The sequence below is a fragment of the Ictidomys tridecemlineatus genome, chromosome 4 (genome assembly GCF_052094955.1).
Source record: "Ictidomys tridecemlineatus isolate mIctTri1 chromosome 4, mIctTri1.hap1, whole genome shotgun sequence".
In the NCBI taxonomy this organism is placed as follows: Eukaryota; Metazoa; Chordata; class Mammalia; order Rodentia; family Sciuridae; genus Ictidomys; species Ictidomys tridecemlineatus.
In genome coordinates, this window is record NC_135480.1 from 189,694,552 (window position 1) to 189,707,963 (window position 13,412).

At 36.3% G+C, this 13,412-nt stretch overlaps 1 protein-coding gene across 5 annotated transcripts in view; it reads left to right on the forward strand.

Annotated features, from left to right (window-relative positions):
- Positions 1-13,412, forward strand: part of Kiaa1958 (KIAA1958 ortholog) — a 139,847-nt gene that overhangs the window by 100,301 nt on the left and 26,134 nt on the right. The window contains exon 3 of one of the 5 annotated variants that reach the window (XM_078047976.1): positions 814-897. The exons of 3 other annotated variants lie outside the window; for them this stretch is intronic. In XM_078047976.1, the coding sequence (XP_077904102.1) occupies positions 814-897 (84 nt within the window). Of the gene's footprint in view, positions 1-813; positions 12,994-13,412 lie in introns of those variants that run through there. One more of the 5 variants, XM_078047972.1, reaches the window with a different exon arrangement.

The following is a 13,412-nucleotide window of genomic DNA, read 5'->3' on the forward strand; positions in this document are numbered from 1 at the left end:
GTATGCTTTTGTATATTTGAATTTTAATTCTCTCTCTCTCTCTCTCTCTCTCTCTCTTTTTTTGTAGATAGACACATTTATTTATTTTTATGTGGTACTAAGGATTGAACCCAGTGCCTCATACATGCTAGGCAAGCACTCTACCACTGAACTACAACCATAGCCCCTAGTTGACAATTCTTATTTAATTCTCCTTTTTTTTATAGTCACGAAGCTTTCCTCCAAAATGCTAAATGTTTTTAAATCACTCATTACAAACCACTCTGCAGTTATGTACTGAATACTTACATTTTACCTGAATTGCTATAGAAGAGCAAGTATCAAATGCCCATAAAAGATACTGAGTCATTTTTAAATACATATTTCTAATGATGTGTTAAAATAACAAATTCGGGTATTTTAGTTTAATTCCGTAAAATGGAACCAGGAAAACATCTGGTTTCACAAATGAAGTGATAATCATCAGAATGAATGGATCAATTCTCATGGGGCCCACACATACTGCATAGGAAAAATAGCACATTTCTGTTTTCTATTTTTCCCAAAAAGAAGGCTACCTCTAATCTCACTGTGCCAGTGACACAAGAAATTCACTTTGTAATGGCCTATATTCTTGTGTAGTACATTTGTGAAACTGAAGTTGGCTTTTATACTGTGACAAGCATGTAAATGGCATTATATCAGTGATCTCTGTACAATTGATTCCTTCTTTTCCCTTTTCATTATAAAAGGAAACTTTATTTCAGAGTAGAAAGTGCATTGTCTGAACTCATCAACACCCTCTCTATCCCTCCCCTCCCCAATTTGTTGCAGACCAGGATGAAAGAGCAGCTGAGCTCAGCAGGGAGCAGAATGAGAAAACCATCCGGAGCACACAGACTGCGCTCCGCAATTTCCGTGAGTTCCTCATCTCGAAGTACCCTTCTGAAACAAGAGAGATTTATGTCATCCCTTGCAAGGAGTTGGATGCCTACCTTGCCTCTTTCTTTGTTGATGCCAGGCAGAAGGATGGGTCTGAGTATGAACCCAACAGCTTGGCGAATTACCAGTGTGGGCTGGAACGGTACTTAAAAGAACACAGGTATGGCTACAGTATCACCAGGGATAAAGAATTCAAGCGTTCCCAGGAGGCCCTCAAACAGAAGCAGATTGAACTCCGATGCAAAGGAAAAGGAAATAAGCCACACAAGTCCATGAAGCTCACCTTTGCTGATGAGCTCATACTGCGAAAAAGAGGACTGCTAAGCCGATATAACCCTGAGGGTCTCCTCAACCTGGTCTGGCTTAATAATACAAAAGCTTTTGGTCACTGCACAGGCTTCCATGGATCTACTTTGAAATGGGGTGATATCCGGCTCCGAGTAACAGAAACAGGACTGGAGTACTTGGAGTGGATGGGTCAAGACACTGGTGATCTGAATGCCAAAACCAAGAGAGGGGGAACAGATTCGCGGGTATATGCCACCCAGCATGCCCCACAGACCTGCCCTGTACAGGACTATAAAGAGTATGCCCAGAGGCGGCCCCCTGCCATGCGCTACGAGGATGCCCCTTTCTACTTGTCCATCAAGCCAGTTGTGAACTTGGCGGCTCTACATTGGTACAACTGCCAGGCCCTTGGCAAGAATAAGCTGGCCAAGATGGTGAAGACCATGTGTGAAAAGGGCAACATCCCCGGGCGGAAAACCAACTTCAGTGTGTATCAGAGCTGCAGCACCTTGTCTGAGGCCCAGAGCAACCAGCTGGTGCTTATCTGTAACAACCTCAGCCAGCAGGCCGCCCAGTCAGTGGCTGGGCATTCCAACAGCGGCAATTTCATCGTCTCCGCCTCTTATGACTCTTCCTCGGACACTGCTTGACCCAGGTGGCCTCAAGACCCCAATTTGGTTTCTGTGTCCCAAGAGACTGATTATACACTGTTTCTCATTCCCTTTCCTCTGCCCTCAGTGTTAACTTTATAAAAATATAAATATATAATATATTTTTCTTTTTACAAATAAGCCAATGGAGATAGTTTAGTATTCCTAACATAGTATTTATAGGCTTAAGACAAATAAATGTACTTGTGGGTGATTACATGTAATTACTGTTACAGACTTTACAAAACCATAGTGGTTCTCAGGCAGTACTGAGAAAGAATTCCGTTTTAAAAAAACCTGTTAGAAAAGAAACAGTCATCATAGACACTGTGTCCTTAACTCCTGCTTTTTCTTCTTACCCACCTCTCACTTTTATTAGTCTCCTTCAGAAATGACTTTATATTTTTAGTTTTTAAAATTCTGTATTAATTATGGAGAAGACAACACTAACTTTACTGCTCACACAATGTATTCAGCCAGATAGAATGTGAGTGGTATAAACCTGACATCAAATTATTTACCCATTCTTTTTTAACTTAATTATAATTTTAGGTCCTGTGCCTCCTTTTTTTACAGTGTAGGAAAATGCATATATTTAACTTTTCTTAGGGGTAAAAGGGAGTAAAAGAAGGAATAAAGGTGCCATTCTTTTTGGAAGATATGTAATTTTTAAATAATATGCAAACTGATATTGTGGCAAAAAAAAAAAAAAAAAGACTGTTACATAGCTCATTTTTACTGGTTTGCTTGAACCCAGTTAGAAATTTTTTTGGCCCTAAGAAATTAGTATAAATGAAGTTTGATTATCAGATTTACAAGAAACTTAGAACTACCAAAAGTTTGGAAATTATCCCAGGCATTAGATTGTATATCAAACATGAAGAGAAGGAAGAAAACATAAGTCTTAATAAAAATCTAAAAGTACTAGTCAAGACAACAACAACAGTAAACCTCATCCTCTTCAAAGCTCAAATCTCATGAATTATTTATTTATCAGTATTAAACTTCAGTCTCTGCAGTTGAGATCAAAGGAATATTGACACTTATTTTAAGTAACAATATTTTGTTACTAGGTTTAGCTGATTCAAAGCATTCTTGAAAATGTAGAAGTTTCTTTTACAGTAAATATAAATATCTGTAATATCTTGCAATAATTGTAATAACAATAATAATTTTGGCCAAACTTTTTTTTAATGTTTTTTTCCCAAGGTCTCTGTTTTCAAGTTTTGAAAGCTGGATGTGATGAATTATTAGTTAAGATGCTTCAAAAAATAAACTAAAGTGTAGACATTAGAACCACAATAAAGGTGAGCTAGGTTCCTCTTTTGTATAATCATTAGCACACTTCCAAATCTTGGTTGGTTGGATCTGAGCATTCTATTGGGAGGTATTTGTTCTTCAGGGCAACCTCATATTTCACATTAGCTAGGAAAGTATGTGGCATTTTATGTGTTAATTTATTGTACAACCAGGACAGATTTCCCTCTGATTTACTTTGCTAAGTTGTCACAGAGCTCAGCTTTCCCTGGTTGGCAGCTCTTTCCAACTCAAAGTCAGAAGCACATAAAGATGCCTTCCTCTGAGCTATGGCCCATATTTGGTGCAGAAGTTGGAAGTCTGCTGTGGCTTTGTGTAGTGGGATTAACTTCATTTTCATGACTATTCCTCCAAACAACGGAGAGGCATCCTTTTGTACATTCAGAAAGAGGAAAAAAAGGAGAGGATATTTCTATACACGTTATCACATTATTGTAGTCTTTTTCTAACAACTTTGAAAAGAAAATGAGTTATCTGTGTCCATTTTATGGTGAGATCATAAGTCAGCCAGATCATAGCCAAGGAAGCTGGTGTTGGTCATCTCACTGCAGAGCCACTTCTCATCACCTTTTTCAGTACCAGTTTGTAATTAGTTTTCAGTAATGTGAACCACAAACAGGGACAGTGTCTTTCCATCTATGAAGGCTGTCTCAGTGAGTTTTCATGGCAGCACACTATGTCCTCTGCCTCCATCTAAGTTCATTTTAAACCAGCACCTCTTTCTCAGTTCTCTTTAGAATACCTTCCTGCTCTCCTCATTCTAGAATTAGTCTATAAGTGTACAAGACAGCTTACTTTAAGAGAACTCTTTATTAAATAAGGTTATTTTTGTATGAGCTTCCTCTCTTCTTTTTAAAAAGGTTTCTATAAAACACTTAATGTTATTGTATTTTACCTTTTTGTGGACATAGTTTCTAAATTCTTGACATGTTTGTGGTGCTGGGGATAGAACTCGGGGCCCCATGTATGGTAGGGTAAGCCCTCTACTACTGAGCTACACTCCCAGCCTCTTGATATGTTTTTAATAGCAAAGTAAGTTTATCTTGAGGAAGAAGGCTAGTTGGAATGCACTGAGAAATCAGAACTAGAAAATGTGTAGTCCTTATTTGTGTTTGTTGAGGTGGTAAAATGAAAATCTGTCCTGCTTAATCGTGTTGCATTTTCATTTAGGCAAACACATTTAAACTGAGAATTATTTTTCATTATATTTTGCAGTGATAATTCAAACCAAATAGGAACATTGTGACATTTAGATTCAGAAAACTGTTTTCTGAAGAATGGCTTAGAGAAAGTGCTAGCCAAATTATAATGTCTCTTTGAGTTGATTAAATTAGGAAACAATGTGCAACTACCTCAGTTTTTTTTTTTTTTTCCCTGTTCTGCAGGGCATCAAATTTGGCCTCACACATGCTAGGTAAGCACTCTGCTACAGAGCTACATCCCCAGCCCCTGTACTTTTATCTAAACAGTACTAAGGACATACCACAGCCATATTCCATTTTTATTATTCAGAATTTTAATTAAAAATAATTCACACTGTGGCAGAGATGGATGCCAAAATTTTACTGTACTCTAGAAAAAATTCAACAGTGCGGCTGGTGTTCAATATAACTGAATGTGCTGCCCTCCCTTGGGCAGCCCTGATTTATATGGAAACAAAACAATTTTTGCAAATTTTACACTTTTAAGATCAGTGTAGTGTCAGTAAGAAATTCTCCAATGCCCCTCATATGACTGGAAGTTTAGCGTTGTCTTTAACAAAAAAACTATGAACCTATTATACATCAGCATTAGGATTACAGTGTTACATATTCAGTCTCCATATCATTCATTTAAGTGACTGTTTATTGAAAACCATGGATGTTAGCAATTTTTTTTAAAAATCAGGATATTTGAAAAGACTAGAGATGCCTAGGGTATTTATTTAAGACAGTTTGTTTTTTAAAAAATAACTTTTTTAGTTGCAGATGGACACAATACCTTTATTTTGTTTATTTATTTTTATGTGGTGCTAAGGATTGAACCCAGTGCCTCTCGCGTGCTAAGCAAGTGCCCTCCCACTGAGCTACCACCACCCCAGCCCCATAAGACAGCTTATTCTTAGGATTTCATTTATTATGGCTGTTAGGGCTGGTATGAACATATTTCATAAATATATATCTACTCTTAAAAATATTTATTTTATATTTATTTTCCTTGTTTCTTCACTCTCCTTTTGTTGAGTCACTGCCTGATCTACAAAAGAATGGGCTGAAAAGTTCCTGGCAAAGATCAGATCTCTTTGGTTTTTCAGATCATTGTTAGCTGAAACTTGGTGGCTTTAACTTGTCTAAGTCATGGCTTAGCTGCTTCCTGATTCCATAAGCAGTGACTTAATGAGATGAAAATGTATAGTCACATAAGCTAATTTTTTTGGATAGATATCTAGACAGTGGGAGTGGTGCAGAGATGTATAAGGTAGTTTCTGCTCTCAGAATTTATAAAAGACACTGTGATGAAAAGCTCGTTTTTGAGAGCCCAGCAAAAACCTCTGTGATGACACTATTTTGGATTTTCTTCCTAACTTTGTTCTCCTGCAGTTTCTCCATTATTTATTTATTGAGTATGTTGCTTTGCTTTATATAATACTGCTTTGAATGTCATGTGGGGAGTGTTCCTTAGAACTTGTTTTAAAAATCAGGGTGAAGCCATTTCTATTACCATCCATGATTTTCATATAGGTACACATATACACAGGAATGTACAGATCTGTCATCAAAGACTATCACTTATTATGTGCTTACAATGGGCCCTTGTGCTCAGTGCTTTTGTAAATTGTTTTCTTAATTCTTACAAAAAAAATCCCTTTAGGTGGGTTATCTCACATATGTAAATGAAGAAACTGGAGACGTCAAATGGATTGCACATGTCATGGTTAATGCATAAGAGCATCAGTATCTGAAACTAGATCCAGATTCTATTAAACCTGTGCTTTTCTGCTATAGCTACTTGTTCAAGAAATGATTTGCTGTGCTTTCATAGTAGACCCTTTGAAGTGATAAATTGTAAATGAGATCTCTTGTGTAATAAAATCACTATCCATTTAACTCTGAATTGATTAAGATCAGTGCTATCACCTAGCATGTTTATTAGCACAACAGTATTTAGGTCCCATCATTGTACTTAATTTGAGATGAGACCTTCTACAGAGTTTGTTTCCTGCTTTGCCACTAACAGAGAACAGAAGTTTGTGTCACTCTTTAAAGAATACTTAACTTTGTCCTGGAGGTGTGTATGTGCACAAGGAATGGTATATTTAAGTGACTAACTTATTTTTACCCCCAAGTCAAGTAAAAAAAAAAAAAAAACAATTTCAAGAGAAATCCTATAATTCAGACAGAGAAGGGGGTAGGTTCTAGGTTGAGGCACCTTTCTTAGGCCCATAAGTTAGTAGTGTCATTAAGTAGGTACTAAATAGTGGTTGCCAGTCTACTGGGGAGGTTGGTCTCACCTGCAGATTTGTTGCCAGAAAATTAACAGTATTAAGTAGAGCATTTTGTTGTTTTTGTTCTCTAATGAATTACGCTTACTAGAGCAGAAAGCTTTCTAAGGAAAAAGTAACTTATGGTCCTTATGGTTCCCAGAATTAGAGATAGAAGATTATATCCACAATTTAATATGACAGAAACACTTCTAATATTACTCAGCCTACTTCTGACTGGTTTTTGTTATCTAAAGGAAAGGTGTATTTTGATTTTCCTAGTCTCTAGCCAAAATAAAGTTATACATAGCATCTATAAATATAAACTATCATATAATCAAGAAAACAAATTTCCAAACCTAGAGGAAAAATTGAGATGAATAGATGATAATTTATTGCAGTAGGATTTTAAAAAAATGTTTTGTAGTTGTAGATGGACAGAAGCCTTTATTTTATTTGTTTCTTTCTATGTGGTCTTTTTATGTGGTTTCTTTTTAAGGATCGAACCCAGTGCCACACACATGCGAGGAAAGCACTCTCTCACTGAGCTACAACCCCAATCCTATAGTAGGATATTTTTTTAGAGGTCCATTCATTTGAAAGAAGACATGGGGGACTAGGGTTGTAGCTCAGTGGTAGAGTACTTGCCTGGCAAGTGTGAGGCACTGAGTTTGATCCTCAACACCACATAAAAATAAATTAAAAAGGCATTGTGTCCATCTACAACTAAATTTTTTTCAATGCTAATTATTAAAATGTCATGGGATGGGCTGGGGATGTGGCTCAAGCGGTAGCGCGCTCGCCTGGTATGCATGCGACCCGGGTTCAATCCTCAGCACCACATACAAACAAAGATGTTGTGTCCGCCGAGAACTGAAAAATAAATATTAAAAATTCTCTCTCTCTCTCTCTCTCTCTCTCTCTCTCTCTCTCTCTCTCTCTCTCTCTCTCTCTCTCTCTCCTCTCTAAAAAAAAAAATTCATGGGAGATATAACTCAGTGATAGAATGTGTGCTGAAGGCCCTGGGTTCAATCCCCACCATCGCAAACACCCCCCCCCCAAAAGTAGTTATAAATACATAGAATTATGAAGTTCTCTCGCTCTTAGTGTTTTTTGGGGGGTACCATTTTGCATTCCGCTTTTTTGGGGTGTGTGCAGTACCGAGGGTTGAAATCAGGGACACTTGACCACTGAGCCGCTTCCCCAGCCCTATTTTGTATTTTATTTAAAGACAGGGTCTAACTGAGTTGCTTAGTGCCTCACTGTTGCTGAGGCTGGCTTTGAACTCATGATCCTCCTGCCTCAGCCTCCCGCATGCTAGGATTTCATGTGTGTGCCACCACGCCCGGCTCCCTCAATGTTTAATAAATTTTCCCAAATAGAATTTCTTTGCACAAGATAATATCTCTGTACATCTACCATAGATAGATATGTTGCAGATAGATCACTGGCAAAGGCATAATTTCTTTCCTTTCTCTCTCTCTCTCTCTCTCTCTCTCTCTCTCTCTCTCTCTCTTTTTAATGGTACTGTGGTTGAACCCACATACTAGGCAAGCACTCTACCACTGAGCTACATCCCCAGCCCCTTTATTAAAAATTTTACTTCAAAACAGGGACTTGCGAGTTACCAATGCTGGCCTTGAACTTGTGATCCCCATGTTTCAGCCCCCTGAAAAGCCTGGGTTATATGTGTGTACCTTTGCAACAAGCCCCAATTTTTGTTTGTGTTTCCTTTAATTCATGGTATTCAAACATTGCTTTTCTCCCCACTTCGCTCTGATTGAGATTATGTGAGTGCATAGCTTTTCATAAGGCAAAGTGATAGAGCTAGAATAATTTTAGAGATCCTTACCAGTAAATAGAGCTGAGATAAAGAAGTCCTCAGCAGATATTATCCTTTTGATGGCTAGTATATTTCTAGTGATATAACAGTAGAAAGGGGCATGCTCCTGGGAAACTACCAACAACTCTGATTTCACTCTTCTAAAGAGAAAAAGAAGATAGAATTTCTCATAATCCAACCTGTTTGTAAATTGACCAAGTGGGCCTGCTAAACTGAACAAAAGGCCTGATTTGGTATTGAACTTTGTGTTACTTTTTAAGAGATAGCATTTTCATATATTAAATTGAGTTTTTATGTATATCATGTCATTACCCAAATGTACCATGTCATTATGCATTAGAATCAAAGTTATTAATTAGGTCAGAGCCCTAATTTGACTAGAATATTAATTGGGTCAGAGTATGAATGTGAACCATTGTCTTTTTGTTGAATTATAATCATAGAGGCTAGCCCTGGAAAGGACCCAAGAGTCATACAGCCCAGTGGATTTTGATGCTACCATGTCCTCTGGGGTGGGGGGCAAGGAGATGGGAACAACAAAGAGGACACAGCCTCAAATGCCCACCCCACCTGAATTCTCCTGTTCTCTATGCTCCGGCCTTCTTTGAGGCTCACTAAACTTAATTAGCTGTGCCTACCTCTATTAGGTATCCTGCAGGTGTGCTGACTAGAAAATAAGTTTGGAAACAGCTCTAGAGAGAAGAGATGAATGCCCAAATGCTCACACATTCTTAGGATTAGAGCCAAGACTGGCACCCAGGCTTCCTGACTTCTTATCTACTGAGTATTTAGGGAAGAAGAAGAATCCTACATGGAGGTTAACCTTGAATTGGAAAAGAGTATCTTGTTTTCCAAGTTTTAGTTTTTTAAACCCTCAAATTTTTATTAGAAGTAGTGTTTTATCTTTGTTTTAGCAGCTTCTCATTGTAAAATTTGTTGGATGATCTCTAATATAAGAGTTTCTTTTATTCTAACGTATATCTCAGCCTACCTCATTTATATTTAACTTTCAGTTATGAAGGGGAAACAAATGATCCATGGTCTTAAAGTATTTGAATTCTAATGACAGATTATGAACTAAAAAGTAAATTTCTGTTTAATTTGGTATCATTTAGATATTCAGTTACATAGTATCTATATAATTGTTTTGGGATGCAATCTACAATGTCCTCTTAGTTGATAGGAAGTTTCTAAAAACCATACTTGAAGGTTTGGGATATGTCCTCAGTCAGGAGGATGACAATTCTATTAACATTAGGATATTTATTTAGAGATAGGAGAAGGAAACAATAGTAGCCAATGAAAGAAGCCCATAGCAGGAAGAAGTAGAAATATTTCTCTTATTGTCTTGCTTTCTCTTCTGAAAAACAATTCAAGCATAAATATAATAATGTTTATAAATTTTTAATTTTTAAATTATATTCACCAGATCACAGTGGGAAAAAGTCAAATTCTAGGATTTCTTTTAAAGGTACAATATATTGTCTTTTTGCAAAATATTACATTTTGCCAGACATCTAATGTTTGTCATGGTATTAGACTAGACTTGGCATTTTTACCATTATGCATTCATCTCAATGAGAGCTTTGAAAATGCTTTGGCATAATCTATTTGTGGTAAGAAAAATTAAGTCAACATCAGCAATACAGAATCCTAACAATAATTGTGCTTTATGCCTTTTTATTTTCTGCAATTCTTACGTTTTATAAATCAAATACTTAGTATAATTTCACTAGAAATTAATTTATAATTGATTATTTATACTGGATGAAGTAGCAGGTCCATGTTTAGAACTGATCCACTCAGATTCCCTGAACTTTTATATCTTCAATCCATTAGATTACAGCTTTTTAAATAGCATTTATAACTGAAGAACTTTTGTTTTATAAAGTACTTGTTACAAAAAAAAAAGAATCTTGCCAAAAACCATTTACAACTTCTATGCATTGTGAAATATTCAGTGATGTCACTGTTGAGGTTCTGCATGTTGTTATAGGTGCTCTTTCAGATGTGTGTTTGTAATGTTTATGTGGAATTGTTCTCCATTGCTGCTATCATATATTGTAGTTAACCTGAATAACTGTTAAAAGGCTGTGCCGGTCAACATTTGTATGTGTGACTTGAGAAAGTTTGTACTTTGTTGTTCAGTATTTCAAGCCAGCAGTTAGTAACCTCTATGGAAGGAAATATTGTAGTTGTCAAGTGGTGCCAAACTTGAAAATCTTGTTTCCTGTGTGTCATTCCAGGATGGGTCAGCTTTTCTTCTATGTTTTCCCAGTTCTTTGAAAGTGAAACATTTGCTAAAAGAAAAAGAAAGCAAAAATTATGAACTTTTTCACTTCTCTCTCCCCTAGAGTTTTAAATACTTTTTTCTTCTTCAGATACCTGAGCCCCTTACAGAAAAATACAGTAGAATGACATGGAACAGCATAATTTGCCTTGATCTAGACATTTTTAGGCCACACAGTAAAACAGCACAAGACTGTGAGTGCATACATTATCTTAGTTATCATGATTTATTGTTTGAATTACATTTAATAAGGATATTTAGTAATTTTCTTTATGTAATTTTATTATTTAGTAATTTTCTTTATGTAAACCTCACAGTTCCCAAATGCTAACTTTTACATTCGTTACCTGCATAGGCATGTTTAATGTTTGGTTGCCTTGTGACCTCAGGATCTTTTCATGCCCCCCTGTCTAGTTGGTGGTTCCTAGTGTTTCTGTGTTGCCTCAATAGCTCCAAACAAACTAGACTTTGAGAGAGAAGTGTTTCAACAGGTTATCTCTACTGTGTTTTGTTAATTAAACATGGGGAAACTATCATTATACTTTTATGTATACTCTTAAAATGGAGGAGAAACCATCATAAAATATTAAAAGAAAACTGCTTCCTAAAACTCTTTTTGCACCAATATGCCAAAACTCTTCCCTTAGCAGGGTTTCCTTCTGTCATTTCAATGGGTTTGTAATTGCAAGAGTTCTTTAATCAAAGGATAATCTCCTGAATTACATAGAGGCTTTTTGTGTGGCTGTCAGATACATAGCAACAGCCAGTGCTGTATTTGGAAGCATTGCTGCTGAAATTACTGATTTAATTCTCAGAATATTAAAACTAATTCATCAAATTCCCCACCACTTCTTTTTTTAGAGGAAAAGAAAGGCAAATTTTAACTTAGAGCCTTTCCTCTAGAATATGCTTTAAACGTTTGCCTCAATAAGATGATAAAGCAATAAAAAGAATTCAATCATGTGTAGTCTGAAGAAGCTTTGCCCATTGGTATCCATCATACAAAAGTGTTTCTTGATTCCTACATTCAGGATTTTCAAGCAAAACCTTTGTATCAAGAATTTCTTTTGCATTTTGAACACCAAAGTTTCCGGCATTATTATATCCTGATGATCATCTACTGGATAGCAGTGAGCACATGTGTTTGATCCTGCTCTTGGATTTATTTCCCACCTTTGGGTCTTTATATTTTGTATTAACTGTCCTGAGGCCCTTATGCCTAGAGCAGTTTTTAACCAAATAATATATATATATAAGTTTATTATGTTTCTAATTTATAGACTTTGCATCTTCCCATGACTTTAAACATTTTCAGTGGTAAATTTAGACATAAATTTGCCAGATTAACCCAAGTAATAGTTTGTACTTTATGTTATGAAAATGAACTATAATTCCATAGGCCTGAAATCTGGTGAGAGAATGACTGGATGACATTGGATTCAACAGAATCACTATGTGAGGGTCATCTTTCTGTTAAAATGAGTTGGTAGAATCAACACTGTATTCAACTTTGATGAGTTCTTTTTTTCTTATAAATCATAAGAATGTATTTAGGATACATTTACTTTCCCCAAGTTAGTAGGTTGTTATTTTTCTATGTATTTTCTGGCCGCTTAGCTTTTAACTGACTTATGTGAAGAAAAGCAAGTGTGTCGTTTTCACTTAAGTCATATTCTTAAACTTTAAAAAGCTGCTACAATTATAATTTGTGAAAAGAAGAAGAGAAAGGTGAATTGAAATAGAAGGAAATTTCTTTGAATATGTTAAGGTGTGTGACGTGATGCTCTTGGTCAGTTAACCCTCTGCAGATGATACATGTTAATAATATAGATGCTTCCTCACTAAGAGTGTGTACTATTGGTTTCATTTTTATTTTGTGGCTCGCTGATCGTTTACACTAAGCTGTTTTTGTCTTTATCAGTTCTCTGGTTTTGCTTCATATTTGTCTGTGTACTTGTGCTGTAAATAAAATTCTAGTTTTGTGTCCCTAAAGTCTGTTCCATTGTATGTATAATGTTTGCTTCTAATGTAGTGTAATTTTCTACTGTTTTCAGTATTTGTTGGTACAGCCTAAAATTTGTGGAAATAGGGAAAGCAATCCAATAAAAATCAGCTAATATTTGTCAATAATGTCTCTGATGAGCGCATGCTTTAGTCAGTTATTTTGTTTGTATTTGCATATGATGACCAGTCTTCGTTCATTTAATAAATTGTTTTCTGAAAAGCTGGCTGATTTTTGTAGCTATAGTAAACAATTTTTAAAAACAAGTTAGGGCTGGGGTTGTGGCTTAGTGGCAGAGTGCTTGCCTCCTACCTGTGAGGCACTGGGTTCAATCCTCAGCACCACATAAAAATAAATAAACAAAATATTGTGTCCATGTATAACTAGAAAAAAATATTCAAAAAACACAAGTTAAACCATATTTTGAGGGGAAAAAATTGCTGACCTGGTCTGTTTGTGGGGGACCCAGGATGTAGCTGGTGCACACTGAGCCAAGTATTCCGCATACTGTGGTGTTATGTCACTGGGGAGGGGCAGTTCTGCTAGAAGTATTTCTGTAGGTGACTGCTCAAGCCCCACCCATGAGTAATAAAATTCTTTAGTAAAGAGTATATTCCTGATTTAATTACAGACTTTCAGAG